Genomic DNA, 20,220 nt, shown 5'->3' on the forward strand with positions numbered 1-20,220 from the left:
GGATGTCTAAGTTGAGAATAATCAAAAGCGAGAAATCCAAAATGCGAGCTTTCTCCTTAGACCTTTGTACGAGCGGCATGGAGGTACCCCATTGTGACACTTGGTTAAAACATGTGTATTGCGATGATCCGGTAGTCCAAGCTAATTAGGACAAGGTGCGGGCACTATTAGTATACTATGCATGAGGCTTGCAACTTGTAAGATATAATTTACATAACTCATATGCTTTATTACTACCGTTGACAAAATTGTTTCATGTTTTCAAAATAAAAGCTCTAGCACAAATATAGCAATCGATGCTTTCCTCTTTGAAGGACCATTCTTTTTACTTTGATGTTGAGTCAGTTCACCTATTTCTCTCCACCTCAAGAAGCAAACACTTGTGTGAACTGTGCATTGATTCCTACATACTTGCATATTGCACTTATTATATTACTCTATGTTGACAATTATCCATGAGATATACATGTTACAAGTTGAAAGCAACCGCTGAAACTTAATCTTCCCATGTGTTGCTTCAATACCTTTACTTTGATTTATTGCTTTATGAGTTAACTCTTATGCAAGACTTATTGATGCTTGTCTTGAAGTGCTATTCATGAAAAGTCTTTGCTTTATGATTCATTTGTTTACTCATGTCATTACCATTGTTTTGATCGCTGCATTCATTACACATGCTTACAATAGTATGATCAAGGTTATGATGGCATGTCACTCCGGAAATTATCTTTGTTATCGTTTACACGCCGGGACGAGCGGAACTAAGCTTGGGGATGCTGATACGTCTCCGACGTATCGATAATTTCTTATGTTCCATGCTACATTATTGATGATATCTACATGTTTTATACACATTATATGTCATATTTATGCATTTTCCAGGCACTAACCTATTAACGAGATGCCGAAGAGCCGATTCTTGTTTTCTGCTGTTTTTGGTTTCAGAAATCCTACAAAGGAAATATTCTCAGAATTGGACGAAATCAACGCCCAGGGTCCTATTTTGCCACGAAGCTTCCAGAAGACCGAGGGGGAAAGGAAGTGGGGCCACGAGGCGCCGCCACACTAGGGCAGCGCGGCCCAGGTCTTGGCCGCGCGGCCCTAGCATGTGGGGCCCTCGTGTGCCCCCCCGCGTTGCCCTTCCGCCTACTTAAAGCCTCCATCGCGAAACCCCCAGTACCGAGAGCCACGATACGGAAAACCTTCCAGAGACGCCGCCGCCGCCAATCCCATCTCGGGGGATTCAGGAGATCGCCTCCGGCACCCTGCCGGAGAGGGGAATCATCTCCCGGCGGACTCTTCACCGCCATGGTCGCCTCCGGAGTGATGAGTGAGTAGTTCACCCCTGGACTATGGGTCCATAGCAGTAGCTAGATGGTCGTCTTCTCCTTATGTGCTTCATTGTCGGATCTTGTGAGCTGCCTAACATGATCAAGATCATCTATCTGTAATGTTATATGTTGTGTTTGTTGGGATTCGATGGATAGAGAATACCATGTTATGTTGATTATCAATCTATTACCTATGTGTTGTTTATGATCTTGCATGCTCTCCGTTATTAGTACAGGCTCTGGCCAAGTTTTTACTCTTAACTCCAAGAGGGAGTATTTATGCTCGATAGTGGGTTCATGCCTCCATTAAATGCGGGACGAGTGACGGAAAGTTCTAAGGTTGTGGATGTGCTTGTTGCCACTAGGGATAAAACATTGATGCTATGTCCGAGGATGTAGTTATTGATTACATTACGCACCATACTTAATGCAATTGTCTGTTGTTTGCAACTTAATACTGGAAGGGGTTCGGATGATAACTCGAAGGTGGACTTTTTAGGCATAGATGCATGCTTGGATAGCGGTCTATGTACTTTGTCGTAATGCCCAATTAAATCTCACTATACTCATTATATCATGTATGTGCATGGTCATGCCCTCTCTATTTGTCAATTGCCCAACTGTAATTTGTTCACCCAACATGCTATTTATCTTATGGGAGAGACACCTCTAGTGAACTGTGGACCCCAGTCCATTCTTTTACATCAAATACAATCTACTACAATACTTGTTCTACTCGTTTTCTCGCAAACAATCATCATCCACACTATACATCTAATCCTTTGTTACAGCAAGCCGGTGAGATTGACAACCCCACTGTTTCGTTGGGGCAAAGTACTTTGGTTGTGTTGTGCAGGTTCCACGTTGGCGCCGGAATCCCTGGTGTTGCGCCGCACTACATCCCGCCGCCATCAACCTTCAACGTGCTTCTTGACTCCTACTGGTTCGATTAAACCTTGGTTTCTTACTGAGGGAAAACTTGCTATTGTACGCATCACACCTTCCTCTTGGGGTTCCCAACGGTCGTGTCGACTGCACGCATCAGAGTACATGACAAGTTATATGTAACTTGAAGATGTATAAATAAGTTTTTCTACTCCATATCTATATTGTACTTTGTCTCTTTATTTTTTCTTCTATATTTCATCGGGTGTGCGACCAGCGCTCCCAATGGGAGTAGCCCCCGAGGCTATAGCTCAACTTCTATTCTAATTTTTATCATCTCCCTGTAATTTTTTATTTCATCGGGTGCGCGACCAGCGCTCCCGATGCGAGTATCCCCCGAGGCTACAATCAAGTATTTGTACTTGGTTGTAGGCTCAACTTCTGTTATCTGGCCAACTCTATATTTTCATCATTACCTCTTATCAGAAGAATTTTCAATACTTCTGATAAGAGTAGCCTCCAAGCATATGAACAGGTGCTTGCATCTGAACATAGGCTCCCGAATTTTACTTCCCGCAATATATTTGTCCTTCCACTCAAAAATTTCTGTTAGCATGACGTCGATGCTAACGGAAGCCACGATCTCCGGTGGACCGCTGCTTTTGTGGGTCCATTTTTTTTGCCCTTTGCCCACGTTGCACAAGTGGGCTGCACACGTCCTCCTCTTGGCACGTTCTCAGTAACTTCCTCTTCCCGTAAAAAACTTTTATTGCACATCCACGTGTAAGGCCCATGACCCTCTCCTTTTCATCTAACGGCTACGCCTCATCGTCTTCCACCTATGAAGGTGATCTTCTCATGTCATTTTCCCCATCTGCGCCGCACTTCGCATTTGCTCCTGCTATTGCTCTTTCTTCCACCTCGAGCACGTGCTGCGCTCATCTTCTTCTTCCTCTCTTCGCTCCACCACTTCATCGCCATGCCTCCATGAACCATACTTACCAAGCACATCGCTCCTGGCACCGATGACCGCGTGGAAAAAGAGCGGATCTCCGGCTGGGAGAGATCCAGGATCTCCGCGCAGGACAAGCGCCTGCTCAAGAAGTTAGGCGCCAATTGATAAGGGATTAACTTGTCAATGCCTACGAATTGTACACTTAGGGTTTCATAAGAAGTAGATGACAAGTAGATCTCGAAGGTTTAGTCGAACAAAGGTGTTGAACTCAGTAATACGGTGGCTAGGGTTACAATGATTCGATCCTTTTCTCGTCCCTCAGCTTCCTCTTTATATAGGAGGCGAAGCCGAGGCCTTTCGTGTCGTACAAGTTACAATCTGTCGAGACGCAGTGGGCCTTTCCTATATTGATACAATTTTCCTATTACAACTCTATTTTCCTAACTCGTAGATCCCTAGCCTTCTGGGCTTCCAAAGCTTCGAGTCCATGGGCTTCGTGCTTCTTAATAGAGTCAGGGTACTTTATTCGGCATGCCTACTAGGCATACCTATGTCAGTTACCCATTAGGGAGTTATTTTTATCTCTTTCTACGAGAAAGAATTGAGAAAGAAAGAAACGATTCCGAAACAAACGATTCTTTGTAGATAGAGTTCATTTTGTTCTTATCTAGTTACAAAATCCTATTGATATCCAACATTCAATGTATGTTGCTTATGTGATTTTGAATCACGTGACAGAAAAGATCCAATAAAAAGGGGCACGTGAGAGGGAAAAAAATTGTTAGGGAATGGGGGCTGATTTAAAAAAATGCAAAGGTAGGGCCTACCTATATTTTGGCGCGTTTGATTTCTTACCGGGATTAACCGAGTAGGTGGCTAACATTTAGAGAGTTTTTAAATTTATTTCTTTGAATTTTACAATAATTAGAGATAAGTTTATGCTAAAAATCCAAAACATGCCAACGTTTTCAAGGGCAGTTCAAACTTAAATAAATACTCCAAACCAAAAATAAGCATTTATATAATCCGTAACACACGTTCCTTCTAATAATAAATACATCATTCATTTTAAAAATCTTGAAGAAAAAAACCGATAAGGTTCATAGCTAGAGGGGATGCTCAGAAGAAGTGACAAAAGTAGGAACAAAAGAAAAACAGAGATCTCACAATTTTCAATAGCACCTACATTGGCCACACTCACACGCACTTAGATCCGATCGAGAGAAGCCTAACCTTACCAACATCGGTTTGACTAGTGAATACATAATGGCGATGGAGAAAGGGGCCGCAATTGCATGGTGGTCATCGGTTGTGAGAGTGAGGGGGAGAGTAGAGATTTGGACAAGAGAAAGTCATATCAGGATCAGGAGATGGTCGAGGAGAAAAGGCGAAATGCGTGTGGGTAGGGCCCACAGCTGTTTTGGCGCGCTTTATTGCCTGAAGTAACCGAGTACGTAGTCAGTTATGCGTGCAAACTTTATTTACTTCCACGGGAAAGTAACACATGTCTCTTCGTAGTGTTCATGTGGTTCCTAGGAAATTTTAAAACTTATATACATCCAACATTCAATGACTTCCAATTTATACATTGTTTATGTATTCTTGAGTCATGTGAATAAAAAAAACCCTAAGAAAGAAGAGAAGAAAGAGCCAGATTACACGGTGGTCATAAATTATGAGAGCGAAGGGGAAGGGTGGATACTGAGATAAGAAATAAACATATCAGGATTGAGAGAGAGTTGAGAGAAAAGGCGAAATATATATGGGTGGGGTCCACCGCTATTTTGGCGTGCTTGGTTTCTTGCCGGAAGTAACCGAGTACGGATGTGTTTACGCGTGCACATTTATTTACTTCCACGAGAAAGTAACACATGATTCTTCATAGAGTTCACGTGCTTCTTATGCAAAAAATAAAAAACTTGTATTATTATCCAACATTGAATGACTTCTAATTTATCCTTAGAGTAGAGTACATCCTTTATTTATGTGTTTTTGAATCATGCCTATGATAAGAAGAAGGAGAGGGGGCACATGGTAGGGCACAGGAGGAGGCGATCCAGGATCGAGTGGTGGTGCGGCAATCCCTTCTCCGCCCCTGCCATCTCCTTCCTGCCTCCCTGCCTGCCTTCGTCTTCCCTTCGTTCCCCTACGCGAGCGAGCGAGCACATACAACACATCGACTCAACTCTCCTCTTCCTCCACCAAAAGTCCAACCTTTTCGCCCCCAATCCCACCACCCATCTCCCCTCGCCCACCACCAATCCCACCTCCCCTGTCCTCTCCCTCGCTTGATTCCATCACAGAGAGCCCCGCCCCCGCCACCACACCTCCGCCAGTCAATCCCCCGCTAGGGTTTCCCCTCTCGCGCCGCCCAATCGGATCCGCCTCCAATGTGAGTCCGCCTGATCCCCCCGCCCCCGCGATTCCACAATCGTTCCGCGCGCAGATTCGACGCAATCCGATCGGAAATTTGGACCTGGCCGCCGTGCTGCTAGCTAATTTCGATGCGCTTGTCCCCGCCCCTCGCAAGCCGCTTCGGAATTTCGGAACTGTTAGAACGGTTACACGGATAGATTGGGGGCTCGATTCGTTGGAATCCCCGCGTATTGATTGGCCTTATCCGCGCGCCTTGTTTCTAGCGTGCTTATTTGGGATCTCAGGCTCTGTCTGGGATTGCAGTACATCGATTTCGTTTGTTTTGTCCCTAAAGATAGATTTTTTTGACGTCTCTGTGCTCCTCCCCGTGCCGTGGAACCGTAGGATGACCATGAGCGACGACGGAGACCGCACCTGCCCGCTCTGCGCCGAGGAGATGGACATCACTGACCAGCAGCTCAAGCCCTGCAAATGTGGCTACGAGGTACCGCCCCTCCCTCACACCGGGCTGCACCTGCTCGTGCGACAAACCAGCGCCCTGTTCTTTTCTCACTGTTTTGTTTGCGTGTGTATGCGCCTTCGCAGATTTGTGTCTGGTGCTGGCACCACATCATTGATATGGCGGAGAAGGAGGACACCGAGGGGCGTTGCCCTGCTTGCCGCACGCGCTACGACAAGGACAGGATTGTCAAGATGGCAGCTGCCACTTGTGACAGGTAGTATGCCTACCTCAAACTTCCAATCGAAACGCTTCTCTGCCCCTGCTTACATTCATTTCGATTTGGATGGATACAGGACGGCAGTGGCAGATAAAAATACAGACAAGAAACAGAAGACCCAAAAGGTCAAGTCAAAGGCACTAACTGTGGAAGCTAAGAAGCATCTCGCCAGTGTCAGAGTTATACAGAGAAACCTCGTGTATATAATTGGCCTGCCTGCAAATTTATGCAATGAGAGTGTGAGAACTATATTCTGCACATATCCTTATTATCTTCTTATGGAACATCTAAATTCTGTCGCCACGCTGTAAATTCTAGCCCTCACGTCAACATTATTATCTTCCTTTGTTTTAGGTACTCGAGCGCAGGGAATACTTTGGTCAGTATGGGAAGGTTTTGAAGGTTTCAGTTTCTCGTCCAACTGGGACTGCTTCCCAGCAGCAGACAGCGGCAAATAACGGTATCAGCGTGTATGTCTACAAACGACACTAATGATCTTCCCATATTACTAACATTGCGTGCATTGATATATTATTAAGTGTCTACCCTCTTACCCCATTACCAGAGTGCTTCTAGCGTTTAATACGTTCCTAATCTAGAGAAACTCTAATATGTGGCATGGAAAGTATAGTGAGAGTTTGGTTGTCTTTAATTACGCAATTTTTCATAAAAAGTTGGTGAAATAATGGACAATTCTAACATGATATGTCCTTGACCGAGAACCACAAAAATTTCATAGCATGTGTAAAGAACCTTTGATAACCTTATAGCTGACTCGAAGCTTTCCAGTGTCCTAAAATCCAGGGATTTTAGATGAATTAGAAAGTCTTGAGTCATGGTATGAGCGCACTTGACCAGAATATTCTGAATGGAATTTTTTCCTGTTCTATCTGAGTTGAGCTCAGAAGACCTGTGTATACGGATGTCAGTTGTTCCTTAGAGTAGATTGCACTTCTCCGCCGAGTGCAAAGTGCCATTTGTTTACTCGGTACTCCATATCTCTCTTGAGAATCATATAGCATTGTCTGGATGTATTTTAGTCTTAGGGTCCTTATGATTTCAGAAATATGGAAAACATCGATTGTGGAATAACTTGACTGTTGAATGAAGTACATCTCTACTCAGCTTATATCTAATAACTCTTGGGTGCAGAAGAAAGCTTAAAGGAAACATCTACTTTCCTGAAAATAAAAGGAGATACTCAAGTAGAATCTGTGGACTATATCCATCATGTGTACTCAAAGAAATTTAGTAGCGCATAGTTAATGGACTTGTGGTTTCTGTTTTCTGTTCTCTCCACTGAAAACTGACTCTTAAACACTGGCTTATTAGTTATTACTGGGATATGTGTTCAGATATATTACTTACGCCAAAGAAGAAGAGGCCATCCGGTGTATTCAGGCTGTACACAATTTTGTCTTGGAAGGGAAAGTGCTAAGGTTGGGGTTAGCCTTTATATGTTGTTTCATCTCTTCTAGCAGTTTTGCACAGTAATGGTATTATAACTTTTTTTATTGTTGCAGAGCATGCTTTGGTACTACAAAATATTGCCATGCATGGCTACGAAACATGGTACAATTGATGCTTCATCCTGACAGCTTAATTTACTAGTACTTGACGTAGTGCTATCTATCTCAGTGCTTCTTTGTTTTTTTCTCAGACATGTGGGAATCCAGATTGTCTCTATTTACATGATGTAGGCAGTCAGGAGGATAGTTTCACTAAAGATGAGATAATCTCAGCATATACCAGGTAACACCTACCTTTTTCTTAACTTATAACGTGGAACCACAGTTATTGCTCTGCTTGCTTCATGAACTATTTTTTGTTCAAAGCGACTTAGCCCCCAGTCTATTGTTCCACTTCTCTTTACACTAGTAGCCTACTAGGAATTGTTGCCTTAGGACAGGATTGGATCTGAGAAATGGTCTTCCTATCCTATTGTGCATGTCTAATTCCGTTCTACTGTTTTGGTGAGCAATTTTCTCTTTGAGGTATAAATTGCTAAAGCATGTAGTAGTTTGCTTTGGGGAGCCCCTGTTTCTGAAAAATAAATAGCTAAACTCGTAATAGTTTCAGCTGACATTTTAACTCATCCTCTGATGCTTCTATCAGGAGTAGGGTTCCTCAAATGGCGTCTACTGTTTCTCAAAGACGTGCAGGAACTGTGTTGCCTCCTCCAGCAGATGATTTCTCTTATAGTGCGGTGGTTTCAGCCAAACATACAATCAAGAATGGAACAACTGTATGTTCTTTAATAGTGGATTCAAATGATGACATGTTCATTTTTTTAAAAAAAATTCGTTCTGATTTCCTGCCTAGGGCAATTTGTTGACAACTGTCTTTGTTGGTTTACATGATGTTGTACTATTGTCCTTCTGTGCAGAATACAACAAGCCAATCAAGACTGTCACCTCCAAACAGTAGTTCAGGGAGGTCCACACTGCCACCAGCTACTTCATGGTATGGTTCTCCTCTTGGAGTATATTATGTTACATTTTAAAATGCAACATGCTGCTAAACTTTTGGTATGGGCAGGGGGCATCGTGATCTGAACACAAGGACATCAACAACTGAGGTGGCATCCTCACAATCTCTTGTAAAATCAAAATCAGAGGCACAGAGTAATACATATTCGAGTTCTTCTATGATTTCGAGTGCAAGGCTACCTTCTTCATGGAATGATGATACAAGCACAGTACCAAAATTGACTGAAGGACGACAAGTATCAGAGCGAGATAGTCTATCTAAAACCTTGAAGCCGTATAGACCTGGTATTGCAAAGGAAACCCAAGCTGCAACATCACTGGAGTCGTCATTGGACATAGACTTTTCTACAATACCTTCAGCTTGGAATGATGATGAAGTTGTAGCATCAGACGAAGCGTCAAAAGGAAGTGAGCAAAAACAAGTTGTAAATGGACAGCTTGTTCCTCCCGCGTCTTCAAATCCAACAGAGCCAGGCCAGCTTGTGTCTAAGTCATCATCATCAACAACAAATAATGCTGAAGCGTTAAACAGTTCCAAGCAAAGTCTTACAGATTGTGTGTCACGTTCAGCAATATCTAATTCAGATGTTAAGGGTGGTAATGGTGACCACCAGTTTACCAATATGGGTCCTAAAAACCCTACTTTGAGAGCTATAAACAGTCAACCAAATCACACTGGTAGTGAGAGTAGACCCCGGGACACAGAAGTCGATAAGTTATTATCTGTTGGAGTATCTTCACTAACTTTAGATAGCAAAGATAAGGTTCATAGTAAGGAAGAAAACCAACAGCCAGGTGCAGTTCTTAATACGTCAGTGCCTTTGAGTCAAAGTTTGAACAATGAACAATCTCATTTGAAGCTTGCCGGGCTTTTGTCATCAGAAAATAAGGACTCCGTATTTTCTTCTCAATCTAGTTCTGATAAGCATCTTGACTGGAGTTCAGAGCTGCAAAGTTCTCGTGCGACTTCTCCTTTAAATGACATATGGAATTCTTCTGTGGCCACTGATAAATCCCATGTCAGGATGCTGGATACCACAGATCAAACATCATCTTCATCTTATGTCCCTACTGCTAATACATCACATATTTCTTTGTGGAATGATAAAGAAATTAACCGTACTTCGACAAGTGATAATAGATCTTCTGGCACCATGATGTACACTGGGTTGCTATCTTCAACTGACAACAATTCTACCTTGTTGAATGGACGTCAAGAGGGGCTAGGACCTATGTATACGCCTGGTATGGTTTCCGAACATTCTGGTATGAGAAATCACCAGCATGGACTACTGGATGCAGCAAGAAATGATAATGTAGGAGGTTTTGGCAAGGCTATAGGTGGAAATAAGGATGAGGGCAGCATAATATCTGATATTTTGTCTTTGGAGTTTGATCCATGGGATGAGTCATATTCGACTGCTAACAATTTTGTTAAGTTGCTTAATGAATCTGAAAAGAATGACGCGCCTTCATGGAAATCAAAAGGCAGCAGTAATGAGTCGAGATTTTCATTTGCTAGACAGGATAATCAACGGAATTTCCAGGATTCATCTTTCAGAAATCCTGGTAGTGATCAGAATTTCAGTTTGCTATCCCAGAACTCTCATGGCAACTTTTATCAGAATGGCGCCGTGTTCCAGTCTTCTGAGGAAGAGTTCTCAAAGAGCAATCCTCTTGCTATGCCAGATATAGCAACTGCTGGTGAGTGATACTTGTGTGTTCTGTATTTCACTGAACAGGAACGTTTTTGTTTACTACTGTAATTGGAAGCTTTTCCTAATTAATCTGTGCTTTCTCTCTTTTATCTTAGTTTTTATTTGTCTGCCAAAATAATACAAAACCAACTGGCCTGCTGAAATAATACAATACTAAAAAACGTTACTTGGCGTATTAAAGCAATGTACAGTTAATCTGTTTCTTGTTGAGCGTTGATAAATGTTGTAATTCATGTCAATGGTTTGTTGATCTATTGATGATAGCATATATTGTATTTCGGTTATTCTTCCGTGAAATGGCTCGATAACTGATGTTCTCATTGTCAGGCTCTTCAAGGTCCAAAATATCTGCACCTCCTGGATTTTCGGCACCAGCGAGAGTCCCCCCTCCTGGATTTTCATCTCAGGATGGGTTGAATCCACCACCTGGATTTTCTTCAGGATTCTCATCTCAGGATATGTTGAATCCTCCTCATGGATTTCCTTCTGGATTTTCATCTCAGGCTGGATCTAATCCCCCTCATGGATTTTCATCTCAGGCTGGGTCTAATCCACCTCATGGATTTTCATCTCAGGCTGGGTCTAATCCACCTCGTGGATTTAATTCTGGATTTTCTTCCCAGGACGTGTCTAATATCCCTCCTGGCTTTTCTGCGGGGTTTTCATCCCAGAATGGGTCTAACCAGGCATATGGCTCAACATACTCAGGTCTGTTGTCTTCCTATCTTATTTGCTTCTCCAAAGCTAATTTCAGTTTCTTATAAATTTGCTATTCTTGGCAGAAACTCGTCTACTCGATAATCTTTTTGGTAGCCACACCAATCAGTATCAACCACAGATGTCTAGACACACAAGTGACATAGAATTTATTGATCCTGCTATACTGGCTGTGGGCAAAGGGCGGATGCCAGGAGTTAGTGATTCAGGGTTGGATCTAAAAAATTCTCCATTTTCAACACAGTTGCAAACATCAAATAATGATCCAAGGCTTCAGTTACTTATGCAACAGAGTATGCCCTCTCATCAAAATCTCAGATATCCAGACCATGGTCAGGATTCATTCAACTCTATGAATGATAATTATCTGGCATCCCGACTTTTGCCACAGAACCATGGTTCTTTATCCTCTTATGCCCAGATGTCACTCCAACAACCCAGAAACTCACAGCTTGCAAATGGTCACTGGGATGGCTGGAGTGATTTGAGACAGGGGAATAATGTTCCCATGTCAGACATGTCGAGGATGTTATACCCAACTGAAGCGAACAACTTTCACATGATGGGTTCAAATGATATGTATAACAGAACCTTTGGACTTTAATTGTCTTGGAAGATGCATATTTGACCTGTCCGCCTCTAGCTTGGGGCATGTCTTGTTCTGAAAGTAACTGGTTGCACAGTGCTTTCTAATGATTGTGCTTATGAGCTGGTACGTGAGCTATTGGAAGGGTAGTTGATGCAAATGGACCAACATGAACCAGAGTTCACCAGCCCTTCTAAGCACCAGGTATCCGCTTCACTATTTTATCCACTTTTTTTATACATGCGTGTCTGTGTTTATTATGCTTAGACACCTACCCCTTGTACCTGAATAGTTGCTTTTAGTTTGTTTCTTCTTCGGTCATCAGTTTAAGTTTGTTAGGACTTGGTAAGGACCCTCTCTTTGGCTTTGTCTTCAATTATATTTATGTTTTAAAGTGTTCTGGATGTTGCTGGGTTCCGTTAAAAAAAGATGTTGCTGGATGTGCTGGCACACTAACCAACTGTTGTTTGTTACCTTTTGCTTGGTCATCAGGTTCCTTTCGAGGCGAAGTCATACATGAACAGGTGGCCCTTGAAGTATATGGATCCATGTGGGTTGGGTGCGATCAAAGCCAGCTTGAGAAGGGTGGAACTGTTTAACATTTTGTTCTTTATTTCACCATCGTAGCTGTGTAAATGTTTTCTTGCCTTGGGAAAATGGAAGGAGTCCCTTTGTACATGATATGTAACTTGCCGCTGGTAGCTCTTGTGGTGCATAGAAGCTCATGGTTTGGTGTGTGGTTTGCTGAGCCAAAAACCAAAAGCAAATGACTATCGTCTATAGCTCAATTCACAATTGTTTGGTATCAAACTGAAGGAAGGTTTTGAGTACACATGTAATCTTGTTATTATCTGTTGTGTGCAGTTATTGAAATCTCAAGCAAGGTTTCGTATGTATCTAGTAAACAAATCAGTTTTGTTAGTTTGAGATGAACATTCGTCAGATGTCATGAAATTGAATCTGGAGGATGGATCCCTTTTTGTTGTGCAAATTCCATGCAGTCAAATTATGTTTTTGCCTCGTATCCCCATCCCAGCAAAACAATTTAAATGTTCCATCTTAACAGCTCTAAAGCAACTTGAACAATAGTTCCAGGTCGGCTATTCTTTAGCCATCAAATTTTGTGCTTCTTAGCTAAAGTTAAATGTCATTCACAGCTTTCAAACCGTTACAAGGGAACAGAAAACCTGACTACAACGACAAAAGGCATCTTGCTGAATACTGATTCTATCTGAGCCCTGGCCGCATGAGCATTTCATCAAACGACGCATTCTGCTCCAAGTCCACGCTGTTATCTGTGTTAATGGAGCCAGAACCCATGGATCTCTTGGACATGAGCTGCTGAGCCTGGGGTGCCTCTCGCTGCATCTCTATGGCGAGGGCGTCCTGGATCTCTTTCAGCACCTCTGAGATGGTTGGCCTCTGCGCGCCCTTTGGCTTCACACACATGATGCCTGCCTCCGCAATCTTCCACACCGACTGCAGGTCGTATCCGGGGTCTAGTGATTCATCAATGATGGCGTCAATGTTCCCACTCTCGATGTGTGACCTTGCCTGGCCAATTTGAGTTCATTTAGTCAGCAGTATTGGTCATCAATATCAGCACAAACCAAATGCAGAAAAAGCCATGGAACACAGGATACTTACCCACGCCACAATGTTACGGCAATTGAGCCCAAAGTTGTCACTAGAGATTGGCTCGTGTCCGGAGATTAGCTCAAGAAGAATCACACCAAAACTATAGATATCACTCTTCTCGGTTAGCTGCTGAGAGATGTAGTACCTACACATCATCATCATCAGAAGAAAACAGTATGATTCAGATGCTACCAAGATAACAGTTCAATTTGCTAAACCATGGCACAGGAAACAAATATAATAAGCACAATAAACTGGTCTTACTCTGGATCCAGATACCCAACCGTTCCACGCACTATACTTGATACATGAGACCCATCCACGGCAGGTTTTGATAGGCCAAAGTCTGCAACTTTTGCCCTATTATTCTTGTCAAGTAAAATGTTGCTACTCTTCAGGTCTCTGTGAATGATGGTTGGAGAGCATCCAGTATGGAGATACTCTATACCTGGATTCGTCATGTTAAAGAAAAAGACAGATTCAGAATCTTCAGATTGGGTGCTAGTAGAAGAATCAGAGGGAAATTGAGAGAGAAACCTTTTGCAGCATCTTCAGCTATCTCAAGACGCTTGACCCAGCTAGTTATTTTTACATCATTAGGTCCTCCTGCAAACATCAGAGGTTCATATTGTATAGGAGTATGCTATTCTACTCTAAGGAGCAAGGAGCACATTAAGCTAACAGTTCATGTCGATCATGCAGCTCAACATTGAAGAATAAACCACAAAATATAGATTATTAACAAAAAATGTGTGTGTAATATTGGAATTTCTTAATGGTCTGCGGCAAGTTTTGTTTTTAAAGGTAAAAATCAGCAATGTCAGGCAAAAACTAATCTAACTTTAGTAGGAACCTGATTGGAGTGAAAATTTGAGGTAAACCAACTAGACTGGCCAAGCTGTCATGCAGACACTCAGTACTGTAAAGAACAGTTCGTGGCCCAGACATGCAGCACAGGCAAGGGTGGCTCGAGCGTGAGTACAACTTGCGCTGCTAGTGAAGCTTCACGGATTAGCTAGTGTGTTGCTTGTAAGGAATCATTGTCTACATACCGAGTACGAATTGCGCTGCCAGTGCAGCTTCGCGGGTTAGCTAGTGTGTTGCTTGTAAAGAATCATTATCTACATACCGACAGTGTACTGTTGATCCTACAAACTAGATTTAACGTCAGCTAAGAGGACTTACCACGAAGGTGCTCTTTTAGTGTCCCATTGTGCATGAACTCATACACAAGTATATTTTTCCCATCTTGCTGACTGTAACCAAAGAAGGTCACCAAGTTCCTATGATGTATTCTGGAAAGCAATGCTACCTGAAAGATAAGCCAGCTAACTCATCAGGACAACCATCCAGAATAAAAGACATGCATGCGAATACGGTGCAGGTAATCATGTCATGATATGGCTGTCCAGTAGACCTTTACATCAGACTAAACAAAAGGGATATGTAGATACAGAATGCAATGAACATTTGAAACAGCAAGCTTCAGGCACCGAATCATTACAAAAATTGTAGTAACGTTGAGAATAAGTACTTCCATCTAATCTAAGATAGACTATAAATGTATTTGAGGCAACAGTTGTCACATGCTCACATCACATTAGCAGGCCATTAGATAAGAAAAAAGAGGCATGTGCCCAAGAACATATCAGGTTCTTGTTCCATTTAAGGGCTTCAATCTACCAAACGATAATAGAAAACTCTAAAAGCATTGTGTTTATCTAATCAACAGTGATTTTTTTAAAGTTCTGCAGTATAAACTTAAACAAGGCTAAAACAGAAGCAGACCTCATTCAAGAATTCTCGGATGCCCTGATAGGAGTCGTTTGTGAGAAGCTTGACTGCGATCTCTCTCCCATCTGTCAGCTTCCCATAGTATACTATGCCAAACCCTCCAGAGCCGATTCTCTTCTCAAATTTATCAGTAGCGTCTTCAATTTCTGACAAAGCAAATCTGTGCGCTGATTCTGTGGCTACTTCACTGAAATATGATCCTAGCTTTTTTGCTGGTGCTGCCAGAACAACAGTTTCTAGACATGGCAAAAAATAATCAGTGCATGTCACAGTACCAGAAACATCCAGTGATCCAAAGAATATACATACCATGTGATGGTTTTTTCTTTCTTTTGCGTGTACACAAACAACATCCAATAGCAATCGCAAGTAACAAGATGGCCCCAATCACAGCACAGACAATTTCCACTATGGTGCTGCGGCTAATACTCTCACCTCCCTTTCCAAGGCCATTGTTGCCTGACCAGCTGCAGCAGGTAAGAAATTAGAATAGAAGAAACATCATAAAGAAGACTATCAGGTTGAGTTTTTTTCCCAGTTTAAGAATGCCTCTTAATAATATCTCAATTTCCATGCAAGACACAATGCCATGAAATCCTAAGGGAAAGGTATAATTGTGCTCCCTAGCTTGCCCAACCACAATTGCGTTCTTAAGCACAATATTACGCATTAATAATCTGAAATGTACTAAGCAACATCTGCCTAAAGAGAATTACGTACTTGAAAATAATGCTCTTCTTGGAAAGTGCCCTTGGAATATGTCCGGAAAGCCTATTGTTCTGAATATACCTGTAAAGGTTGGGAATTAATAAGTGCAAAACTTTTATTTCTGCAAAGACTTTTCATAAAATGCATTTGTACCAGAAAGAATATAAAATCGAAAACATCAAACTACATTTGAGCACAGAACATCATGAAACAAATAGAAAGGAGAAGAAACTTTCTGTTCTGCATAGCAAGGGATGGAGAAACAATGGTGGAGCTTCCCTAGGCAAAGGGGGGCCATTGCCCCCCTCTACTCCAGATTTTCTAGAAAAGATATTTGTAATATTATGCTTGATTTTTAAATATTAGTCAAAGTTTATGCATGAAGGTATAATTGCACTGAAATGGAGAAACAAAGTGCACATAAGTATGTAGCAACTTACAACTCTTTGAGGTTAGGGAGATCCCCCAATGAGGATGGCAAGTCACCAGTTAACTGATTGTTTTCAAGGTGACTGCAATATAGGAAAACAAAATGAATTAGTTGATAAATCCTGCAGAATGCTGAACTTATGACAAGAACTGCAAACTCACATATACTGCAGATTTCTGCATCCACTGAAATCAGGGATCTCACCAGAAAATGAGTTACCATCGAGTTTTCTGCATTTTCAAAGAAATAGATCAGAAGAGTGGAAGCCAAAAAAAGGAAGAAGAAAAGAATGAACCATCTGATCTTACAAGTCGACCAATGCGGATAACTTTGTCAGTTCCTCAGGTATACTTCCTGTAATGTTCTTCCCTGACAGCGTGCTGCAAGGAACAATTCTTAAGTTTTAGTACAAGATATTAATACTCCGTCCATCCTAAAATAAGTGACTCAACTTTTTCTAGATACAGAGGTATCTATAAATAAAATACGTCTAGGTAAATCTGCATCTAGACAAAGTTGAGTCACTTATTTATGGACGGAGAGAGTAAATGAATCCAAAGTCAAGGCAGAATTGCACATCATACATCGAAAAAACCCTGGGTGCTGCTTCTGAACTGCATTGCACCCAGGTCCATGATGCTGGCAAGCACGGATCACCACCCTCTTGTGCCCAACCTGCTTGTGGATACCTTGAGACCAAGCTAGCCATGATGTTTGCTGTCAATATTATGGAACCGCCAAATTAGTCAAAACAGTTCTTCTCTCTGATACATCGACTACAAGGTCAGCTCAGTCCTACAAAATAAATATAAGAAAATGTGTGCGGTTGGTTACCATCTTGAGATCCCACAGTAATCTGGACATGTTTGTAAATTTCCATGGCATTCAGGATTGGACCCTTTGAAGAATCATTTGTCTTCCTGAACTCGAACGAGAAAACAAATGGAAGTGAGATGTTAACGTAACCTGGTTGGTATAAACGATACTTCCCCTGAGCATTCTCCTCCACATCAACAGTTGGTTTACTGAATGCTGGCATGCCAGGAACCACTAACTTAAACTTTCTAGTTTCGTTTGGGGCCAAATCCTCAATCTCTGCGAAATATGAGACACCCCATGCATTTCCTGGGAACCCTTCCAAATCAAGCCGGTAGTTCAAGGATCCATTTCGGCCAACCACTGCTGTTTGCATGACCTTTTCAGGTGGTTCTAATTCGGTACCGACAAAAACAGGGTTTGTGGTTGATACTTTTTGAGTCCCCGGAGCAACATCAACAAGATAATTCGCTCTCTTCACAGAATCCGATTCCCATATCCTATCGAATGGATCATCGGGGTACCTGAGAAATTCAAAGAAGAGCACCTTTAACTGATCTTTTTTTATCGAACAAGACATTTGTATGTTATAACTTATAACTCATGATACTAAGTGAAATGTGATCAAAATATTCTTACGTATCTCAAAAAGGGAATAACAATGGCACACTCTAATGGTACAATAGAACGGCTACCTGACTAGGACAGAAGGTCACAACAACATGCACATGTTTTCAATCTTGATATGAAGCTACGAACAATGTTGGCACAGTAGGAACTATGTGAGAGTGTGCGTGTGGTGGTGTGCGTCTAAGCTGTACTCGGTATTTCTCAACAACAAGAAGAAGTACCACATCATTACCTGACTGATTTACTGTCTACAGCACCAAAATTGATCCTTGCAGACAGTGCAAGGAAGAACTGTGCCTCATAGTCAGTATAGTAGAGTGAACCGTTGAACTGGCGAAGCTCGAGCGTAGAAATAAACGGCTGCCCCGTACTGGCATTGGAGAGGCAGACACTGAGTGTCGGAGCAGCGGCCAAGACAATCGCCTCCTCTACCACCGGCGTGTCGGCATCATCGATTATGACCGTCGACCACGGGGTTGCTCCGAGGGAGAGATCGAACTTGGGGTAGACGTTGCTGTTGTCGAAGTTGCCGTAGAGGAAGCTAGCTCTGACTAGGTACCGCGTCCTGGTCCTCACATTCATCGTATAGCAGTACTTCCTGGTGTCTGCTGGAAAATACCTCAGAGTTGTGTAGTGCTTCTGGGGCTGGTTCTGGAGCAGCAGGTTTGCGGTCTGGCCACCGGATACCAGCTTGGTATCGGAGGTCCACTGGATCCCGATTCCATCCGTGTAGTCGTCGGCTCCCCCGCAATCCAGGCTGATGAAACCTGCATACAAGCCCAATTTGCAGAATTTTACTTGGGATATTTTGTTGGCAGACCAGTCTGGTTGGTCCCCTAACTGCTTAGCAAGTACTAGCATAGTACATGTGTTGCATAGGAATGTGAAATCTGAATGGATTATCAATTGTGTCTGTATGAGTATGAGTATGAGCATGCATATCCTGCACAAATCTCCTCAGAAATCTGGAATCTAAGACTAGCCCATGGGACTAGTAGATTCCTACCCAAGAAGGTGATTATGTGAAACGCCACTAATCCTTCATGGCCTAAAGAAATTTGTGAGAAAGGAGGGAAGGGTGACTCACCGGGCTGAGCAGTGGAGAGAGAGAAGAGGAGCAGCAGCTGTAGGTTGAGGAGGAGAACGGTGGCGGCGGCGGACGCCATGGAAAGCCCTCTCAGTCCCACAGAGGGAAGCAAAGTAGGTCGGCACCCTGAGCTGCTGTGTGCATCAAGGGATCGAAATCGACGGGATCCTCATCCCAGCTCGGACACGGGAGAGGAACAACAAGAAGCGAGCACGGCAGCCCTGTATGTATCCTTCCGTCACTCCATTGTTCTGTTCCCACGGAGGTGCTGCGGGCGAGGAAAGGAGGCTGGCTGTGGGCGGGGGCGGCTCCTCTGGCTGGCTCTGAGCTAGAAGAAGACGAGCACGCTTGACAGTCCGACCGTAATCCGTAGGCTGCTGCTCATTTACTGGGGAGAAATCAGAGGAGTGGGCGCATTAGTTGCTCAAAATTCGACGAAAGAAGAAGCAAAAGATTAGGGAGTGGCTTAGTGGAGAAAAGGCAGTGTGGAAGACAGTGAAAAAGGCGAAAGGAGCCCCACCTGCGGGCTGCGGACAGGACAAAGGTGTGGCTGACAGGTCGGGCCCATGGCTGCTGGCAAGACGAAGGGAAAGAGGCACCTCTCTTGGAACTGTGTGGGAGGCAGCTCTATGGACCATTTTGTGGCCCTTGTGATATGGGTGCTACCATAGTACCATATGTGTAGGGTCAAACATTTTTTTCTATTTTTCATAGTGCTTCAATGGAAGTTTCTGAGGAGAATACCAAGTACATTCATTGAATAAATATATTCGTATCCTATAATGCCATTGTTTCAAATGGTTATGGCATCTCCACCGGGGCGACCCAAAACGGCGACCCATTCCATACGTTTGGGTCAGTCCGCGGACACATTGTGAGTCCGACCTACCAAATCAGCGCGTCCCCTTCCCGGGCCCCTAACCTCCCTTGCCGCTCCCTCCTGGGCGGCAGCGGAGCCCCCCAGCCTCTAGACCCCAACGGACCTCCTTCCCCGCCCCTCAGGCCACCGCTGATGCCAGCTCCGGTCGCGGTGGTGGCGATGACCCGTCGTTTCGCCAGGCCACCTCTCCCGAAACCCTAACCTCCCCTGCCGCCCCCTCCCGGGTGGCAGCGGAGGTCCCCAGCCTCCAGCCCCCAACGGACCTCCTTCCACCGCCCCTTAGGCCGCCGCTGCTGCCGGCTCTGGTGGCGGTGGCGGCGCCCCTCCCGTCAAACGACGGTGGGGAGGAGAGGGCTTCCGCGGCGGCGCATCATGGGGGCGATGAGGCGCAGGTTGAGGACGTCGGGCGGCACGGCTGCTTGGTCGTGGCCTGATGCACTTCGCCGATAGCCATGGAAGAG

General features: G+C 43.5%; 2 protein-coding genes across 2 annotated transcripts; one reads left to right on the plus strand and one right to left on the minus strand.

Annotated features, from left to right (window-relative positions):
- The first annotated feature begins 5,304 nt into the window (after nt 1-5,304).
- On the plus strand, nt 5,305-12,767 carry LOC124655431. The gene is made up of 14 exons (XM_047194327.1): nt 5,305-5,563; nt 5,932-6,031; nt 6,133-6,263; nt 6,343-6,505; nt 6,621-6,736; nt 7,622-7,705; nt 7,790-7,838; nt 7,927-8,018; nt 8,382-8,511; nt 8,653-8,729; nt 8,805-10,459; nt 10,801-11,181; nt 11,256-11,980; nt 12,269-12,767. Coding segments are annotated over exons 1-13 (3,519 nt in total). The 5' UTR covers nt 5,305-5,561; the 3' UTR covers nt 11,795-11,980; nt 12,269-12,767.
- Nucleotides 12,753-19,329, minus strand: LOC124655432 (probable LRR receptor-like serine/threonine-protein kinase At1g67720). The gene is made up of 15 exons (XM_047194328.1): nt 18,880-19,329; nt 18,025-18,559; nt 17,181-17,686; nt 16,931-17,063; nt 16,655-16,726; nt 16,508-16,576; nt 16,357-16,428; nt 15,929-15,997; nt 15,518-15,675; nt 15,203-15,444; nt 14,600-14,726; nt 13,952-14,020; nt 13,679-13,862; nt 13,424-13,559; nt 12,753-13,330 (listed from the first exon to the last, which is right to left on the minus strand). Exons 1-15 carry the CDS (start codon nt 18,956-18,958, stop codon nt 13,004-13,006), a joined length of 2,778 nt encoding a protein of 925 aa, XP_047050284.1. The 5' UTR covers nt 18,959-19,329; the 3' UTR covers nt 12,753-13,003.
- Nucleotides 19,330-20,220: the final 891 nt, after the last annotated feature.

The sequence above is a fragment of the Lolium rigidum genome, chromosome 5 (assembly GCF_022539505.1).
Source record: "Lolium rigidum isolate FL_2022 chromosome 5, APGP_CSIRO_Lrig_0.1, whole genome shotgun sequence".
In the NCBI taxonomy this organism is placed as follows: Eukaryota; Viridiplantae; Streptophyta; class Magnoliopsida; order Poales; family Poaceae; genus Lolium; species Lolium rigidum.

Bases quoted from the DNA above. Each gene is read 5' to 3' on its own strand.
- LOC124655431 (XM_047194327.1), top strand. The intron at 6,506-6,620 runs GTGAGAACTATA...CCTTTGTTTTAG, and splicing joins CAAATTTATGCAATGAGAGT to GTACTCGAGCGCAGGGAATA. The intron at 7,839-7,926 runs GTACAATTGATG...TTTTTTTCTCAG, and splicing joins ATGCATGGCTACGAAACATG to ACATGTGGGAATCCAGATTG.
- LOC124655432 (XM_047194328.1), bottom strand. From the start codon at position 18,958: ATGGCGTCCGCCGCCGCCACCGTTCTCCTCCTCAACCTACAGCTGCTG. The intron at 15,676-15,928 runs GTACGTAATTCT...TACCTGCTGCAG, and splicing joins AAGAAGAGCATTATTTTCAA to CTGGTCAGGCAACAATGGCC. The intron at 14,727-15,202 runs GTCTGCTTCTGT...CTTATCTTTCAG, and splicing joins TCCGAGAATTCTTGAATGAG to GTAGCATTGCTTTCCAGAAT.